This window comes from Bubalus bubalis, chromosome 7 (assembly GCF_019923935.1).
Source record: "Bubalus bubalis isolate 160015118507 breed Murrah chromosome 7, NDDB_SH_1, whole genome shotgun sequence".
Taxonomy (NCBI): domain Eukaryota; kingdom Metazoa; phylum Chordata; class Mammalia; order Artiodactyla; family Bovidae; genus Bubalus; species Bubalus bubalis.
The window spans coordinates 32579234-32599948 of record NC_059163.1 but is presented as its reverse complement, the minus strand read 5'-3'; the positions used below and the strand labels follow the sequence as shown (position 1 = coordinate 32599948).

Here is a 20715-nt window from a genome sequence, read left to right as displayed (position 1 = left end):
CTTTCTATCATGTGAAATGAGTGCAATCGTGTGGTAGCTTGAACATTCTTTGGCATTGCCTTTCTTTGGGATTGGAATGAAAACTGACCTTTTCCATTCCTGTGTCCAGTGATGAGTTTTCCACATTTGCTGGCATATTGAGTGCAGCACTTTAACAGCATCATATTTTAGTATTAGAAATAGCTTAGCTGGAATTCCATCACCTGCACTAGCTTTGTTCATAGTGTGTTTCTTAAGGGCCAGTTGACTTCGCGCTCCAAGATGTCTGGCTCTAGATGAATGATCACATCATCATGGTTATCTGACTCATTAAGTTACTATGCCTGCTGCTGCTGCTGCTAAGTCACTTCAGTCGTGTCTGACTCTGTGCGACCCCATAGACGGCAGCCCACCAGGCTCCCCCTACAAATATGTGTTTTAATCACTGATTTCAATTCCTTTCAATATATAGCCAAGACAGAATGTCTAGTTCATATGATCCTATGTTTAACTTTCTAAGTAACCACAAAAATGTTTTTCACAGCAGATGCATCATTTTTACTCCTAGTAGCAGTCCACCAAGTCCTATTTCTCTACATTCTCACAAACATGTTATTTTCCTTTTTTTCCCTTCTTTTTCTGATAATAGATATCTTATTGAATGAAGTATTAATTTTATGTGCTTTTGATTTTCATTTCCATAATGATGAATGATGTTGAGCTTCTTTTCATATACGTTTTGACCATTTGTATATTCCTTGAAGAAATCTATTCAAGTACTTTTCCATTTTTCAATTAGATTTTGTTGTTGTTGTTGTTGAGCTGTAGCAGTTCTTTTATGTATTGTGCACATTAATTCCTTACCAGATACATAATTTGAAAAGATTTTCTCACAATCTACATTTTATCTCACTCTCTTGATAGTATCTTTTGATGCACAAGGGTCTTCATTTGAAGAAGTCTAATTTATATATATTTTTTTCTTTCTGCTTTTGCATTTGCTGTCTTACCTATGAAATCATAGCAAAATCCACTGTGATGAAGTTTTCCCTTAGATTTTCTTGTAAAAATGTTATATTTTTACTTCAAAGTTTAAGTCTTTGATAGATTTTGAGTTGATTTTTTGTATAAGAGTCCAGATTTTTTCCTTTTTATGTGGACCTCAAGGTCTTTTCTGCTAGTCTTCTGTTTTTCTCATTAACAGTTGTTCTTTAATTTTTTGCTCTTTTGGTATGCCAGAGGGAAGAAGTGAACTTAGCATCTTCCTACTCTGCTGTTTTGGCTACACTTCTATCATAGTTTTATGTAATCCTTTTTATATCTATAACACCATTAGTAATTTCTCTAGGTTCATTTCTGACTTTATTTGCATCTATTCTTTTTTTCCTTTTTGCCAGTTTAACTAATATTTTGATAATATTGCTGATCTTTTCAATCAACTAGCTTTTGGTTTTACTGATTTTCTTTTTTTTTTTTAATCTTCTTTTAATCTCTGCTCTAATCTTCATAGTTGCTTCCTTCTACAAGCTTTGGGTGTAGTTTGCCTTCATTTTATAATTCTTTAAGGTATAATATTAGAATATTAATTTTAGATCTTTTTTTCATTTTAAAGGTAGGCACAGAGGTATAAATTTCCCTGTGATCCCTTCTTCCTCTAAATCTCTTATTTCGATCTCTTGTGTTTTCATTTATTTAAAAACTATTTTTAATTTTTCTTGGGATTTATTCTTTGATGTATTTATTGTTAACTTCAAAGCATACAAAAACTCTGCTCTTTAATATCTCCATCCAACTCTTTCTGTAATTAATGCCATAAATTACATATTTAATCAGTGTTCCTAATTACATAAATTATAATTGCTTTATGTATTTTATTTTAATTGAGAAAAATAAAATGAATTGGAGTTACAACCAAATTTAGAATGATATCAGCTTTTAAAATTATTTTTGATCTTACCTTTACTGAAGCCATTTTTGTCTCCATGTGGTTTGCTTTACTATCTCGTAGCTTTTCATTTCATCCAAAAAGAGTCCCTTTTGTATTTTCTTATAGGCAAAGTCTAATGGTAATGATGTACACCCCTGCTTTTGTTTTTCGGTTAATGTCTTAATTTCTACCTCATCTTTGAAGGAAACTTTGTCTGACAAAATTGTCAATTAACATTTTTTTTTTTCTTTCAGCACTTAGAATTTATCAATCTAAATTGCAGAGTTTCTGATGAGAAATTTGCTGATCATTTTAGTGAAGATATCTTTTATGTGATGAATTACTTCTGTCTAGCTCCTTTCAGTATTTTTTCATTGTTTTTGGCTTTCAACAGCTTGAATTTAATATGTCTTTGTATAGGTCTTTTTGATTTTATCCTACTTGAAGTTCTCAAGCTTCTTAAACTTGTATATTCATGGAGTATTTCATTAAATCTGTAATATTTCACACCATTATTTATTTAGTATCCTTTCTGTCCATTTCTCTTTTTCAAGAAGTCCTACAGTCTCTATGATTATTCGCAGGAAAGTGTCCTACAAGTGCCTTAGGGTTCATTTTTCTACATTTGCTTTTCTTTCTGTTCCTCCAATTTGATAATTGTGATTATCTTTTCTTCAAGTGTGCTGATACTTCCTCATAGTCATGTCTGACTTGGAACCCATGATGTGAATTTTTCATTTCAGTTATTATAAATTTTTAGCTCCATTTTTTTTGTTGTTGTTGTTTTTTAATTTTTCCCCTTTATCAGTATTTTACTTACTTTTTACTTCCTTTCCTTCTCTTTAGTGTTCTCTTCTTGCCTGGAGAATCCCTATGGACAGAGGAGCCTGGTGGGCTACAGTCCATAGGTTCGCAAAGAGTTAGACACCACTGAGTGACTAAGCACACAAAAGGCAAATGTACAGTAAAGACAGGATAGCATCCACACACAAAAGTGATATCAAAACCACCAATGGTGACAAGTGGAGATTACAGATATTGGAAATGTATTTTTGAAATGATATTTGAAATTAAAAGATCAGCAACTTAAAACAGCCATATATATATAGATGCTATACCAAAACCTTATGGGAAATGCAAAGCAAAATCTACAATAGCTACACATATAAAAAAAGAAAAAGCAATCCAAGCACAACACAAAGGACAGTTATTCAACCACAAGAGAAGAGGAGGAAAAAACAGAAGGGAAGAAAAAGACCTATGGAAACAAACCCCAAACAATTAAGAAAATGGCAACAGGAACATACACATTGATAATTACCTTAAATGTAAATAGATTAAAAGCTCTAACCAAAAGACATAAACTGACAATTGATAATGAAAACCAGACTCATATATATGCTGTGTACAAGAGACTTACTTTAGACCTAGGAACACACACTGACTGAAAGTGAGGAGATGGAAAAAGATATTCCATGCAAATGGAAAGCAAAAGAAAATTGAAGTAGTGATACTTGTATCATACAAAATAGACTTTACTACAAGGACTGTTACAATAGAAAATAAAGGGCACTATATAATAATCAATGGATCAGTGGGTAAGAAGAAGTAATAGTAATTGTAAACGTATATGCACCCAACATAGGAGACAAATGCTAACAGCCTTTTATAAAAGGAGAACTCAACAGTAATACAATAATAGTGGGGCACTTACACCAATGGGCAGATCATCCAGACAGAAAATCAATAAGGAAACACAAGTCTTAAGTAATACATTAGATCAAATAGACTTAATTGATATTTATAGGACATTCCATCTGAAAGCAGCAGAATACAGTTTCTTCTCAAGTGGACACAGAACATTCTCCAAGATAAATCACATCTTGGGTCACAAAGCAAGTTTTAGTAAATTTAAAATAATTGAAATTGTATCAAGCATTTTTCTGATCACAAAGCAATGAGATTAGAAATCAACTGGGGGGGGTGGAATGCAAGAAAACACAAACACATGGAGGCTAAGCAGTATATTACTAAACAAACAGTGGATCACTGAGGAAATTTGTAAAAATCTAAGGATTAATGACAACAAATATACAATATCAAAAACATATAGGACACAGTAAAAACAGTTCTAAGAAGGGAAGTTTTAGCAGTACAATATTACCTCAAAAAATAAGAAAAATCTCAAGTAAATATCTTAACCTTAACCTGAAGCATCTAGAGAAAGAAGAATAAACAAAATCAAAGTTAGTAGAATGAAGTCATAATGATCAAAGCAATAATAAATGAAACAGAGACAAAGAAAACAGTAGCAAAGATCAATGAAACTAAAATCTGGTTCTTTGAGAAAATAAGCAAAATTAGCAAAACTTTAGCCAACTCATCAAACAAAAAAGGAAGACGGCTCAAATTAATAAAATGAGAAATGAGAAAGAAATTACAATGCACAATACAGAAATACAAAGAATATTAAGAGAGTACTAAAAGCAACTGTTTATCAATAAAACACAATTGCATGACATGGAAGAAATGGACAAAGTACTAGAAATGTACAATCTCCCAAGATTGAACAAGAAAAAAAAAAAAAGAAAATATAAATAAACCAATCACAAGTACTGAAATTGAAACTGTGACTAAAAATCCTCCAACAAACAAAAGTCCAGAACCCTGATGACTTCACTACAGGCAAATTCTATCAAAATTTAAAGAATCAACACCTATCTTTCTGAAACTCTTCCAAAAATTGCAGAGAAAGGAATATTCTGAAGCTCATTATATGAGATGACCATCATCCTGATATCAAAATCAGACAAAGATATCACAAAAAAAGAATATTATAGGCCAATATCAGTGATAAACATAGATGGCAAAAATCTTCAACAAAACACTAGCAATCTGAACCCAACAATACATAAAAAGGATTGTACACTATAATCAAGTGGGATTTATTCCAGAGATGCAAGGATTGTCCAATATACACAAATCAATCGATGTGATACACGAGATTAGCAAAGTGAAAGTCTCTCAGTTGTGTATAACTCTTTGAGACGCCGTGGACTCTACAGTCCATGGAATTCTCCAGGACAGAATTCTGGAGTGGTTAGCCTTTCCCTTATCCAAGGGATCTTCCCAATCCAGGGATCGAACCCAGGTCTGCTGCATTGCAACCAGATTCTTTACTAGCTGAGCCACAAAGGAGCCCAAGAATACTGGAGTGGGTAGCCTATCTCTTCTCCAGTGGATCTTCCTGACCCAGTAATTGAGCTAGGGGTCTCCTGCTTTGCAGTTGGTTTTGTTACCAACTGAGCTATCAGGGAATCACATTAACAAACTGAGTAGTAAAGCCATATTATCATCTCAATTGATCTAGGAAAATCTTTTGACAAAATTCAACAGATATTTATGATTTAAAAAAAAAAAAAAAAGCTCTGTAGAAAGTGAGCCTAGAGGAAAGTTACCTCAACAAAATAAAGGCCATGTATGACTAACCTGTAGCAAACATTATTCTCAATGATGAAAAATAGAGCATTTCTTCCAAGACAAGTAATACGACAAGGATGTTCCCTCTTGCCACTTTTTTTTTTAATTTAATTTTATTTTTAAACTTTACAATACTGTATTGGTTTTGCCAAATATTGAAATGAATCCACCACAGGTATACATGTGTTCCCCATCCTGAACCCTCCTCCCCCCTCCCTCTCCATACCATCCCTCTGGGCCGTCCCAGTGCATCAGCCCCAAGCATTCAGTATCGTGCATCGAACCTGGACTGGCAACTTGTTTCATACATGATATTATACATGTTTCAATGCCATTCTCCCAAATCTTCCCACCCTCTCCCTCTCCCACATAGTCCATAAGACTGTCTATACATCAGTGTCTCTTTTGCTGTCTCGTACACAGGGTTATTGTTACCATCTTTCTAAATTCCATATATATGCGTTAGTATACTGTATTGGTGTTTTTCTTTCTGGCTTACTTCACTCTGTGTAATAGGCTCCAGTTTCATCCACCTCATTAGAACTGATTCAAATGTATTCTTTTTAATGGCTGAGTGATACTCCATTAGGTATATGTACCACAGCTTTCTTATCCATTCATCTGCTGATGGACATCTAGGTTGCTTCCATGTCCTGGCTATTATAAACAGTGCTGCAATGAACATTGGGGTACACGTGTCTCTTTCCCTTCTGGTTTCCTCAGTGTGTATGCCCAGCAGTGGGATTGCTGGATCATAAGGCAGTTCTATTTCCAGTTTTTTAAGGAATCTCCACACTGTTCTCCATAGTGGCTGTACTAGTTTGCATTCCCACCAACAGTGGAAGAGGGTTCCCTTTTCTCCACACCCTCTCCAGCATTTATTGCTTGTAGACTTTTGGATCACAGCCATTCTGACTGGCGTGAAATGGTACCTCATAGTGGTTTTGATTTGCATTTCTCTGATAATGAGTGGTGTTGAGCATCTTTTCATGTGTTTGTTAGCCATTTGTATGTCTTCTTTGGAGAAATGTCTATTTAGTTCTTTGGCCCATTTTTTGATTGGGTCATTTATTTTTCTGGAGTTGAGCTATAGGAGTTGCTTGTATATTTTTAAGATTAGTTGTTTGTCAGTTGTTTCATTTGCTATTATTTTCTCCCATTCTGAAGGATGTCTTTTCACCTTGCTAATAGTTTCCTTTGTTGTGCAGAAGCTTTTACGTTTTATTAGGTCCCATTTGTTTATTTTTTCTTTTATTTCCAATATTCTGGGAGGTGGGTCATAGAGGATCCTGCTGTGATGTATGTCAGAGAGTGTTTTGCCTATGTTCTCCTCTAGGAGTTTTATAGTATCTGGTCTTACGTTTAGATCTTTAATCCATTTTGAGTTTATTTTTGTGTACGGTGTTAGAAAGTGTTCTAGTTTCATTCTTTTACAAGTGGTTGACCAGTTTTCCCAGCACCGCTTGTTAAAGAGATTGTCTTTTCTCCATTGTATATTCTTGCCTCCTTTGTCAAAGATAAGGTGTCCATATGTGCGTGGATTTATCTCTGGGCTTTCTATTTTGTTCCATTGATCTATATTCCTGTCTTTGTGCCAGTACCATACTGTCTTGATGACTGTGGCTTTGTAGTAGAGCCTGAAGTCAGGTAGGTTGATTCCTCCAGTTCCATTCTTCTTTCTCAAGATAGCTTTGGCTATTCGAGGTTTTTTGTATCTCCATACAAATTGTGAAATTATTTGTTCTAGCTCTGTGAAGAATACCATTGGTAGTTTGATAGGGATTGCATTGAATCTATAGATTGCTTAAGGTAGTATAATCATTTTCACTATATTGATTCTTCCAATCCATGAACATGGTATATTTCTCCATCTATTAGTGTCTTCTTTGATTTCTCTCAGCAATGTTTTATAGTTTTCTATATATAGGTCTTTAGTTTCTTTAGGTAGATATATTCCTAAGTATTTTATTCTTTCTGTTGCAATGGTGAATGGAATTGTTTCCTTAATTTCTATTTCTGTTTTCTCATTATTAGTGAATTAGAAGATAGAATGGTAGAAATAAATGAATCAGAGAGGAAAAAAGAAAAACGAATTAAAAGAAATGAGGACAATCTCAGAGACCTCCAGGACAATATTAAACGTTACAACATTCGAATCATAGGGGCCCCAGAAGAAGAAGACAAAAAGAAAGACCATGAGAAAATACTTGAGGAGATAATAGTTGAAAATTTCTCTAAAATGGGGAAGGAAATAATCACTGAAGTCCAAGAAACCCAGAGAGTCCCAAACAGGATAAACCCAAGGCAAAACACCCCAAGACACATATTAATCAAATTAACAAAGATCAAGCACAAAGAACAAATATTAAAAGCAGCAAGGGAAAAACAACAAATAACACACAAGGGAATACCCATAAGGATAACAGCTGATCTTTCAATAGAAACTCTTCAAGCCAGGAGGGAATGGAAAGACATACTTAAAGTGATGAAAGAAAATAGCCTACAGCCCCGATTATTGTACCCAGTAAGGATCTCATTCAAATATGAAGGAGAAATCAAAAGCTTTACAGACAAGCAAAAGCTGAGAGAATTCAGCACCACCAAACCAGCTCTCCAACAAATACTAAAGGATATTCTCTAGACAGGAAACACAAAAACGCTGTATAAATTCGAACCCAAAACAATAAAGTAAATGGCAACAGGATCATACTTATCAGTAATTACCTTAAATGTAAATGGGTTGAATGCCCCAACCAAAAGACAAAGACTGGCTGAATGGATACAAAAACAAGACCCCTACATATATTGTATACAAGAGACCCACCACAAAACAGGGGACACATACAGACTGAAAGTGAAGGGCTGGAAAAAGATTTTCCATGCGAATAGGGACCTAAAGAAAGCAGGAGTAGCAATACTCATATCAGATAAAATAGAATTTAAAACAAAGGCTGTGAAAAGAGACAAAGATGGTCACTACATAATGATCAAAGGATCAATCCAAGATGAAGATATAACAATTATAAATATATATGCACCCAACACGGGAGCACCGCAGTATGTAAGACAAATGCTAACAAGTATGAAAGGAGAAATTAACAATAACACAATAATAGTGGGAGACTTTAATACCCCACTCACACCTATGGATAGATCAACTAAACAGAAAATTAACAAGGAAACACAAACTTTAAATGATACAATAGACCAGTTAGACCTAATTGATATCTATAGGACATTTCATCCCAAAACAATGAATTTCACCTTCTTCTCAAGCACACATGGAACCTTCTCCAGGACAGATCACATCCTGGGCCATAAATCTAGCCTTGGTAAATTCAAAAAAATAGAAATCATTCCAAGCATCTTCTCTGACCACAATGCAGTAAGATTAGATCTCAATTACAGAAGAAAAACTATTAAAAATTCCAACATATGGAGGCTGAACAACACGCTGCTGAATAACCAACAAATCACAGAAGAAATCAAAAAAGAAATCAAAATTTGCATAGAAATGAATGAAAATGAAAACACAACAACCCAAAACCTGTGGGACACTGTAAAAGCAGTCCTAAGGGGAAAGTTCATAGCAATAAAGGCATACCTCAAGAAACAAGAAAAAAGTCAAATAAATAACCTAACTCTACACCTAAAGCAACTAGAAAAGGAAGAAATGAAGAACCCCAGGGTTAGTAGAAGGAAAGAAATCTTAAAAATTAGAGCAGAAATAAATGCAAAAGAAACAAAAGAGACCATAGCAAAAATCAACAAAGCCAAAAGCTGGTTTTTTGAAAGGATAAATAAAATTGACAAACCATTAGCCAGACTCATCAAGAAACAAAGGGAGAAAAATCAGATCAATAAAATTAGAAATGAAAATGGAGAGATCACAAAAGACAACACAGAAATACAAACGATCATAAGAGACTACTATCAACAATTATATGCCAATAAAATGGACAACGTGGAAGAAATGGACAAATTCTTAGAAAAGTCCAACTTTCCAAAACTGGACCAGGAATAAATAAAAAATCTTAACAGACCCATCACAAGCACGGAAATTGAAACTGTAATCAAAAATCTTCGAGCAAACAAAAGCCGAGGTCCAAATGGCTTCACAGCTGAATTCTACCAAAAATTTAGAGAAGAGCTAACACCTATCCTACTCAAACTCTTCCAGAAAATTGTAGAGGAAGGTAAACTTCCAAACTCATTCTATGAGGCCACCATCACCCTAATACCAAAACCTGACAAAAATCCCACAAAAAAAGAAAACTACAGGCCAATATCACAGATGAACATAGATGCAAAAATCCTTAACAAAATTCTAGCAATCAGAATCCAACAACACATTAAAAAGATCATACACCATGACCAAGTGGGCTTTATCCCAGGGATGCAAGGATTCTTCAATATCCGCAAATCAATCAATGTAATACACCACATTAACAAATTGAAAAATAAAAACCATATGATTATCTCAATAGATGCAGAGAAAGCCTTTGACAAAATTCAACATCCATTTATGATCAAAACTCTCCAGAAAGCAGGAATAGAAGGAACATACCTCAACATAATAAAAGCTATATATGACAAACCCACAGCAAACATTATCCTCAATGGTGAAAAATTGAAAGCATTTCCTCTAAAGTCAGGAACAAGACAAGGGTGCCCACTTCATCAGTACTATTCAACATAGTTTTGGAAGTTTTGGCCACAGCAATCAGAGCAGAAAAAGAAATAAAAGGAATCCAGATTGGAAAAGAAGAAGTAAAACTCTCACTATTTGCAGATCACATGATCCTCTACATAGAAAACCCTAAAGACTCCACCAGAAAATTACTAGAACTAATTAATGATTATAGTAAAGTTGCAGGATATAAAATCAACACACAGAAATCCCTTGCATTCCTCTTGCCACTTTTATTCAACATCGTTTTGGAGAGAGAGGGTTCTTGGTGCCTCTAGCCCTTCCTCAATGCCACTCCTAAGCATTGTATTTTAATGCAATTAAAAATCCAATAATTTATGAATTTTTTTAGATTAAATTTTTAAATGGGTATTACTTCTACAAAGCAATTTTTGAAAGTAATTTGGATATAAATATAAAAATTTTCATAATTATTTGAAACGCAATTGCTGTAATGGTCTGTTTTATCTAAAGCTAGGGAAAAGGTGTCACTCAGTTACAACCTAGAATGATGTCAATATAAAATTACAGTTTGCTGGAACATTGTAAAGTATACTTACTCTTAAATCTTTTACTGGATTATTAAAGCCTTAACAGTTTAAGAATCATTATTTAGGATTTCATTTAGGATTATTTTTTGGATTCATTATTTAGGATTATTAGAAGAAACATTCAGTTCAGTTCAGTTGCTCAATCGTGTCCGACTCTTTGCGACCCCATGAATCACAGCATGACAGGCCTCCCTGTCCATCACCAACTCCCGGAGTTCACTCAGACTCACGTCCATCGAGTTAGTGATGCCATCCTGCCATCTCATCCTCTGTCATCCCCTTCTCCCCCTGCCCCCAATCCCTCCCAGCATCAGAGTCTTTTCCAATGAGTCAACTCTTTGCATGAGGTGGCCAAAGTACTGGAGTTTCAGCTTTAGCATCATTCCTTCCAAAGAAATCCCAAGGCCGATCTCCTTCAGAATGCACTGGTTGGATCTCCTTGCAGTCCAAGGGACTCTCAAGAGTCTTCTCCAACACCACAGTTCAAAAGCATCAATTCTTCAGCACTCAGCTTTCTTCACAGTCCAACTCTCACATCCATACATGACCACTGGAAAAACCATAGCCTTGACTAGACGGACCTTTGTTGGCAAAGTAATGTCTCTGCTTTTGAATATGCTATCTAGGTGGGTCATAACTTTCCTTCCAAGGAGTAAGCGTCTTTTAATTTCATGGCTGCAGTCACCATCTGCAGTGATCTTGGAGCCCCCAAAAATAAAATCTGACACTGTTTCCCCATCTATTTCCCATGAAGTGGTGGGACCGGATGCCATGATCTTCATTTTCTGAATGTTGAGCTTTAAGCCAACTGGGCAGGTCAGGAAGCAACATTTAGAACTGGACATGGAACAACAGACTGTTTCCAAATAGGAAAAGGAGTACATCAAGGCTGTATATTGTCACCCTGCTTATTTAACTTATATGCAGAGTACATCATGAGAAACACTGGACTGGAAGAAGCACAAGCTGGAATCAAGGTTGTCAGGAGAAATATCAATAACCTCAGATATGCAGATGACACCACCTTTATGGCAGAAAGTGAAGAGGAACTCAAAAGCCTCTTGATGAAAGAAGAAACATTATTTAGGTTTAATTTTAGAATATATGCTCTTATTTCCAAGTTTAATTAAGACAATGTTTAAAATCATTAATTATAAAAAAATGTAGTCCCAAGACATGCTGTGAATCATACCTATTATTTTGAATATCTCTTCCTTTATTCTCTGTCATGTTATTTGTAACTTGATAATATGCTTCAGATTTAAAAGATATATATAAGAACAGCAAAAGATGTTAAATTACATGAATGATTTAAAACCTAGGCTTCAAAACCTAGTATCAAACTGACTGATACTTTAACAGTAGCATATGATTAATTTTAGCTCATTATTTAAAGAAAATACTGCAATAGAATTTTCTGTTAATAATGCCAGGTTTAAAGCAAGATAGCAATCAAATACCCCCTTTTATCATTTGTACTTTTTCTTTAGCGCTCACTCAAGTTGAGACTAACAATATCAATAGCCTTTCCTGCATTTTAAAGGTATACTTTACGGTGATCATGGATTTTAAAATAACTATCCCTGAAACAAATATTATCTGACCTTCTGTGGAATCTGGGCAAGGGCTGATGCAATCATATTAGACTTTTCTTCTGAGAGGTTTTTGATCATTGACCCCAGAGTAAACACCACGACTCCATCTTTTCCAGAGCTTTGAACAAACTCTTCAAACTCCTGTGAAGAAAACAGTCTTTGAAATATAAAAGTTTAAAGTTATAATATATGTCACACTCTTTTTTCAATGTGTCTGAATTATTAGAATAAATACATACTTTCATTATGTTAACCATTTCAGTGTATAATAGATGACCTGAAATCCTTATTCAGTTCAGTTCAGTTGCTCAGTCGTGTCCAGCTCTTTGCGACCCCATGAATTGCAGCATGCCAGGCTCCCTGTTCATCACCAACTACCAGAGTTCACCCAAACTCATGTGCATCGAGTCGGTGATGCCATCCAGCCATCTCATCCTTATTAGGTGAATTAAAAATTATTGTTACTAAAGGCCCATTTAGTAAAGCATATTTGAGGTATGTGTGTGTCTTTGTGCATGTGTGTTTGTGTTTACAAATTATTGACTGCCTGTTATCTTTTGCCATTTGCTGAGCTCTTTAGATGTATCATTTAACTTAGATATATGGTGATTTTATGAGATATGTATACATTTACAGATGGGAAATCTATCTCAGTAAGGTTAAGTAATTTGTCCAAGTCTACACAGTAGTAGCTGGCAGAGCAAATTTCTACCTTTAAGTTAAATAGTTCCAGTGCTGTACTTTATATTTAGCCTTAGATGCTAATAAGATTATCTTTCATTTTTTCTGATGAATCACTGTCCATACAATGATACAGTTTGGGTACATTTACTTTTCTCTGTTCTCTAAATTTCTATTTTCTTTTATTTTGATTATATGTATATATATATATATTTTTTTTTTAATATAAGTTTCCACATACACAATTAGGAATGAGGTAGCCATGTAACATCTGACCAGACAAGTAATGCCAAAATACCTATAAAACATACTCTGAGGATGATAGGAATATATTAGAAATATATAATTTTGAATTAAAAATAAAAACAGTATATTCAATCATACATAAAATAAAAATAAATCTTTTCATCCTGTGTTGAAATACTAGCAAAACTAAGCCAATTAAATAAGATAAAAAATGTGTGAGGCTTGAAATGGAAACACAGGGAAGAAATTTATATTAAGGGATTTCTTACACGGTTATGGAAGCTGGCAAGTTTAATCTGCAGAACAGCACATTAGGCTGGAGACTCAGAGAAGAGCCACTGCTGTAGTTCAAGTCTGAAGGCAGCCTACGGGCAGAATTCAGACTTTTGTTCTAGTCACATATTCAACTAATTGGATGAGGCTTACCCACATAATGAAGAGTAATTTGTTTATTCAGGTCCACATACTTAAAAGTTGATTTCATCTAAAAAGAGCTTCTCAGTAACATCTAGAAAATGTTTGTCTAAACAGCTGGGTACCTATCCAGGCAGGTTAACAGATAAAATTAACCATTACACTATGTTTACAGATGATTTGACTTAAGATATAATGTCAATTATAGCATAGTATTAGAGAAGGAAATGGCAACCCATTCCAGTATTCTTGCCTGGAGATTCCCAGGGACAGAGGAGCCTGGTGGGCTACCGTCTATGGGGTCGCATAGAGTCGAAGATGACTTAAGCGACTTAGGAAAAAAAAAATAGCATAGAATTTGTAAGATACTAGGAAATATTTTAAAATTTATATATAATACATTTTCATGTGTAATGAATGGACTTTTTGAACAAGAAAAGAAAATATCGAGGACTACTTCAATCAGATAGTAGTACATAATCCAAAATAAAGGCTACTCACCTTCTTACTGTAGTGTATAGTCTAAGAAAATAATGACCATTAAATTCTATGTCTGTTTTCTCTGTTTGGGGATCAAATATTGTTAACAATAAACCAGAAATCATTTTAAGAGATAAATACTCATCGCTGGGTCGGGAAGATCCCCTGGAGAAGGGACTGTCTATTCCACTCCAGTATTCTTACCTGGAAAATTTCATGAACAGAAGAGCCTGTTGGGTTACAGTCCATGGGGTCGCAAAAAGTTGGATACGACTGAGTGACTAACACTTCACACTTCATTCATGTAGGACAATAATAAGCACATTTAATTACCTTAGGTAGGGGCTTTGCAGGCTTGCAGTGCAGTCCTCCAACAAATTCAGTATTAGGTAAGTAAGGCTGAGGAAATTCAAAATCCCAGTAACTTCGAAACAACCACATGTCCGCTTTCCCCATAATCTCACATAGTGTGGTATGTTTTCCTGAATAAAAATGAAGGATAACAGAGGGAAAGGAATCTGATTTGTTAAATGGGAGTTATTTTTCCACCTAATTTTCTAAGTAAATTCTTAAAGATCAATACTGAGCCTATGCAACCCAACTTAAATCAATTGGCCTTTTCCCCTGAAGAGTACACGATAGTCAGAATATGAAAAAGTAAGCATAGATTTAAGTATGGAACAAAACCAAAAGCCTGTTGCTTTCTCTCTGTCAATGGAGTCTTTTCTCTTGAGCTAAGCCTGAACCCATTCATGTGCTTCTACTAAGTACAAGAAACAGGCAGCAATCCTCAGCCTTCTGAGATAGAGTCGCACCTTCTTTTCTGGATTTCCAATTCATCTCATCATCATTGCTCCAAAAGCCTCTGATTATGTTGAAAAACAACTTGTGCTTTACCCATCTTTTTTCTACTGTTTTCAAATATGCTATCACAACTAATTACATCCTGAGTACTTTTAATACAATTCTTAAAGTGATTGTCCCCTTTGCTACAGTTAATGAAAGTTCTTATTTTACAAGATTTTATCCTCATTGGTGAAGATATTGCAGTGCATAATAATCTGGTGGTGAAATAGTTTCTATTTTATAACGAAGCTTACCCAGAGTTTTGGTGTCTTTTTGAAATATGTGTTCCACGTCACTGATAGGAGGAAACCATAGCTATCTGGTTTCTCACCACATGACTTTTTGAATATTCTCTTTGATGTTCTAAGTGTGCTAAAGCTTTGATTAGAAAATATAAGGGATTTGAACCCCTAGGAAGATGCATGTGCATAAGAGATCAAGGCAAATCTCAGTAAATGAGAGGTTTTATTCTGGTAACAACATCCAGTTTCATACTCAGCACATATCTTTAGGAAAATGTACATAGGTTTTACTTCGTCATTTTTTTTTTTAATTTACTTTTGAGCTAAAATATATTGAAGTTAATTGTTAACTGGGAATATTTCTGTCTAGTAGAAAATATCATCTCCCAAATTACGATTTTATTTCTCTATAGGATATTTTTGACCATTGTTTTGTCTAACCTAGGACTTTTATTCTAAAATTCCTTTGTCCTCTGAAAGGTTTATAAAAAGCTTCTCAATTTTTTGTAATGAATGCTGTCTTTCTTGTTTTTATTTCTCATCAATTATTTGAACATATTGATGACATATTTTAATGAATAATTTTATAAATTATGTGTTATATTTTTAAAGTTTGAAAAACATACTTGCAATACATAACATAATGAAGATTTTAAATTCTGAATAGCTAAATTATACCTATATCTTAGAGCATTTTAACATTTATGAGAGTAAAAGAAATGTGGTTCTTCTATTTATCAAGTTTTTACTCTTCTTCTCAGATTATTGATATAGTCCACCAAAAAAAAAATTACTCTAAGTTGCTGATAACTATGGAAGAATCAGGGACAGAGTAATACCCTATCAATAAGGCATCACTCAAAAAGATGCTCCTAAACTGAGTGTCAGATTGCTGGAACCAGAAGTAAACAGACAAGTTCAACCAGGTTGTAGATCAATCAAGGCTTAATCCATGATCAGAAAATGTAATCTAGATGAGATTTTAAGTTATTTTTTTCTTAGTGTTGCCTTTTGTAGCTTGAACTCTCAACATGGATGTGTGATGGTTTCTGCCCACATTTTATGTGGCCATGTCTAGAGATATAAGCACCTGTTTTTGTCACAAAATGCCCAGAAGAAGTTTCAGTGCAACATATCGACCTTGATTAGGTCATATGACTTTTTTTTAACATATTACATACTGCCAGGCAGCAGAGTTCATTAGAAGAACTCATGTTGTTTGTGAGTTGTTGAATAATTTCTCAGAGGAAATATTGAATAGATACTCAAAAAAGGAAGTGGCTATATAAATAAGAGATCATAGCTATATTTTTTTAAACTTTTTAGGAATAAGCACAATTTTAGTAATGATAGGGTATTAGAGATACATCTGTTAAAATTAGTAACAGGGAAAATAATAAAAATTCATATGAAAATGAAAAAGTTCCAAATGGACAAATCATTCCTGAGAAAGAAAAACAAAGCTGTAGGCATCACACACTCTAATTTTAAAGAATATTATAAAGCTATAGTAATCAAAACAGATTATAGGTTTAAAAACAGTCACCAGGTCCATTAGAACAGAAGCAAAGGCCCAAAGATAAACTGATGCATATATTTTTAAAATTCAAAACAGTGTAGCCACAGAAGCTTGGATCTTCTTCACTTAAAATACCTTTTGTAAGTTTTCATACAGTCAGATAAATATTTACATTTTTCATAGCATATAAGAATACTTACTATATACACATTTCTCTTACCTAAGACCTTGCTGTAATATTCATCCCATTCTGGAAATACATAATATGAATATATCATGTCATTCACTGTATACAGTAACCAGTTCTCCAGCCTCTGTATAAAAGTCATGTTGTCTGTCAGTCTTGATGTGATACAAGGAATATATGAAGAAGGCATAGGAAGCCCAGCACACAGTCTTTCAATGGCATTCCCATAGAAAACCCGATAAGTGTATATAAATGGAATATTCAGGAGTTCAGCCACCAATTCCCCACAAAATCTTAAAGGGTCAGCAATACATACATCGAACTTGGCTGCCTGTAGCCTGCTGAGTAACTCCTTGTTTGTGATAGCACTGTCACACACTCTTTTGTTTATTAATAAAAATTTTCTGCCTATGTTTGCCAGTTTTATTTGCATTTCCCACCATGAGAATTTTGACATGTCAAAAGAAGCTTCATAGAGAATGGTATTGATCTCTTCCATGGAAGTTTCTTTAGTTACCGAAAGTTGGAGGATCTCCACATTATAGGGAACCTTGGTATGATCAATCAGAAGACTTGGTGAAGGTATCAAGACAGTTATCTCATGCCCACGATGGTGAAGTTCTTCTAGAATAACTTGTAAATTAATCCAATGACTAAAATCCGCAGGCCATACAAGAACTTTGCCCGTCCTTCCAGAGTCAAAGAGACATAGATGCAGCATGAAAAGGATGCAGAAGACTTTCACAGTCTTCATGGCTACTTCTTGCCTAAATTAAATCCAGGCTTAAGTCAAGTGCATGAAACTCACAATCCAAAGATCTCTCCTTAACTTTTTCAATCAGTTCATAGTAGGTTGGGCTGAACTTTGAATTGTGTACTTTGTATTATGGATTAAAATGAAAAACAACTGCTTTGATGGGGGAAGGAAAAAAAAAAAAAAAAACTCCATAAACTCAACCCGGGAGTCAAAGGCATCAATCTTCAACGTTCAGCTTTCATTATAGTTCAGCTCTCACACCCATACATGACTACTGGAAAATCCATAGCTTTGACTAGATGGACCTATGTTGGCAAAGTAATGTCTCTGTTTTTTAATATGCTCTCTAGGTTGGTCATAGCTTTTCTTTCAAGGAGTAAGTATCTTTTAATTTCATGGCTGCAGTCACCATCTGCAGTGATCTTGGAGCCCCCCAAAATAAAGTCTGTCACTGTTTCTATTGTCTCCCCATCTATTTCCCATGAAGTGATGGGACCAGATGCCATGATCTTTGTTTTTTGAATCTTGAGTTTTAAGCCAACTTGTTCACTCTCCTCCTTCACTTTGATCAAGAGGCTCTTCAGTTTCTCTTCACTTATGGCCATAAAGGTGGTGTCATCTGCATATCTGAGGTTACTCATATTTCTCCAAGAAATCTTGATTTCATCTTGTCCTCCTTCCAGCCTGGCATTTCATATAAGCAGGGTGACAATATACAACTTTCACATACTCCTTTCCCAATTTGGAGCCAGTCCATTGTTCCATGTCTGGCTGTAACTGTTACTTCTTGGCCTGCATACAGATTTCTCAGGAGGCCAGTAAGTTGGTAATGTGGTCTGGTATTTTCCACAGTTTCTTGTGATCCACAAAGTCAAAGGCCTTGGAGTAGTCGGTAAAGCAGATGTTTTTTGGGAACTCTCCTGACTTTTCTATGATCCAACGGATGTGAGCAATTTGACCTCTGGTTCCTCTGTGTTTTCTAAATCCATCTTGAACATCAGGAAGCTCTCACTTCATGTATTATTGAGGCCTCACTCAGAGAATGCTGAGCAATACTGTGCTAGCTTGTGAGCTGAGTGCAGTTGTGTGGTAGATTGTACATTCTATGGCATTGCCTTTCTTTGGGATTGGAATGAAAACTGACCTTTTCCAGTCTGGTGACCACTGCCAAGTTTTCCATATTTGCTGGCATATTGAGTGTCACACATTGACAGCATCATCTTTTAGAATTTGAAATAGCTTACCTGGAATTCCATCACCTCCACTAGCCTTGTTCATAGTGATGCTTTCTAAGGCCCACTTAACTTCACACTCTGGGCTGTCTGGTTCTAGGTGAGTGATCACACCATCGAGGTTATCTGAGTCATTGAGATCTTTTTTTTTTTTTTTTTTTTTGTATAGTTCTTCTGTGTATTCTTGCCACTTTTTCTTAATATCTTCTGCTTCTGATAGGTCCATACCATTTCTGTCCTTTATTGTGCCCATCTTTGCATGAAATATTCCTTTGGTATCTCTAATTTTCTTGACTAGGTCTCTAGTGTTTCCCATTCTATTGTTTTCCTCTGTTTCTTTGCATTGGTCACTTAGGAAGGAAAGCTTTCTTTTCTTTCCTTGCTATTCTTTGGAATTCTCCATTCAGTTGGATATATTTTTCCTTTTCTCCTTTGCCTGTCAATTCCCTTTTTTTCTCAGCTATTTGTAAGGTCTCCTCAGAAAACCATTTTGCCTTTTTGCATTTCTTTCTCTTGGGGATGATCTTGATCACTGTCTCCTGTACAATATCATGAACCTCCATCTAAAGTTCTTCAGGCACTCTGTCTATCAGATCTAATCCCATGAATCTATTTGTCACTTCCACTCTATAATCGTAAAGGATTTGTTTTAGATCATACCTGAATGGTGTAGTGGTTTTCCCTACTTTTTTTCAATTTAAGTCTGAATTTGGCAATAAGGAGTTGGTGTTCTGAGCCACAATCAGCTTCCAGTCTTGTTAGTGCTGACTGTATAGAGCTTCACCATCTTCTTCAGGAAAAATATAATCAATCTGATTTCGGTATTGTCCATCTGGTGATGTCCGTATGTAGCACTGCCTCTTGTGTTGTTGGAAGAGTATGTATGCTATGACCAGTGCATTCTCTTGCAAAACTCTGCTAGCCTTTCTGTATTCTGGCAGTTTGTGGAGTTTTATTTATTGTGGAGTTTCCTTTATTGTGGAGTTTCCTCACTGTGGGTGAGGCTGTACAGGAAGCTTGTCAAGGTTTCTTGGTTAGGGAAGCTTGTGTCGGTGTTCTGAGGGGTGGAGCTGGATTTCTTCTCTCTGGAGTGCAATGAAGTGTCCAGTAATGAGTTATGAGATGTCGATGGGTTTGGAGTAACTTAGGGAAGCCTGTATATTGAAGTTCAGGGCTGTGTTCCTGTGTTGCTGGAGAATTTGCATGGTATGTCTTGCTCTGGAACTTGTTGGCCCTTGGTTGGTGCTTGGTTTCAGTGTAGGTATGGAGGCGTTTGATGAGCTCCTGTGGATTAATGTTCCCTGGAGTCAGGAGTTCTCTGGTGTTCTCAGGATTTGGACTTAAGCCTCCTGCTTCTGGTTTTCAGTCTTATTTTTACAGTAGTCTCAAGACTTCTCCAGGAGAAGGCAATGGCACCCCACTCCAGTACTCTTGCCTGGAAAATTCCACGGAGGGAGGAGCCTGGTAGGCTGCAGTCCATGGGGTCACTGAGAGTAGGACACGACTGAGCGACTTCACTTTCACTTTCATGCATTGGAGAAGGAAATGGCAACCCACTCCAGTATTCTTGCCTGGAGAATCCCAGGGACAGAGGAGCCTGGTGGGCTGCCGTCTATAGGGTCGCACAGAGTCGGACACGACTGAAGCGACTTAGCAGCAGCAGCAGCAGCAAGACTTCTCCTCCTATACAGCACCATTGGTAAAACATCTAGGTTAAAAATGAAAAGTTTCTCCACAGTGAGGGACACCCAGAGAGGTTCACAGAGTTACGTGGAGAAGAGAAGAGGGAGGACGGAGTCAAAGGTGACCTGAATGAGATGAGGTGGAATCAAAAGAGGAAAGAGCAAGCTAGCCAGTTATCACTTCCTTATATGCACTCACAGTCTGGA

The 20715-nt window shown here is 35.6% G+C and overlaps 1 protein-coding gene across 1 annotated transcript in view; it reads right to left on the bottom strand.

The window, feature by feature from the left end:
* Positions 1-17674, bottom strand: part of LOC102398239 (UDP-glucuronosyltransferase 2C1) — a 37039-nt gene extending 19365 nt beyond the window's left edge. The window contains exons 1-3 of the mRNA XM_025289973.2: positions 16871-17674; positions 14377-14525; positions 12232-12363 (exon numbers count right to left, since the gene is read on the bottom strand). Of these exons, the coding sequence (XP_025145758.1) occupies positions 12232-12363; positions 14377-14525; positions 16871-17591 (1002 nt within the window). The 5' untranslated portion in view covers positions 17592-17674. The remainder of the gene's footprint in view (positions 1-12231; positions 12364-14376; positions 14526-16870) is intronic.
* Positions 17675-20715: the final 3041 nt, after the last annotated feature.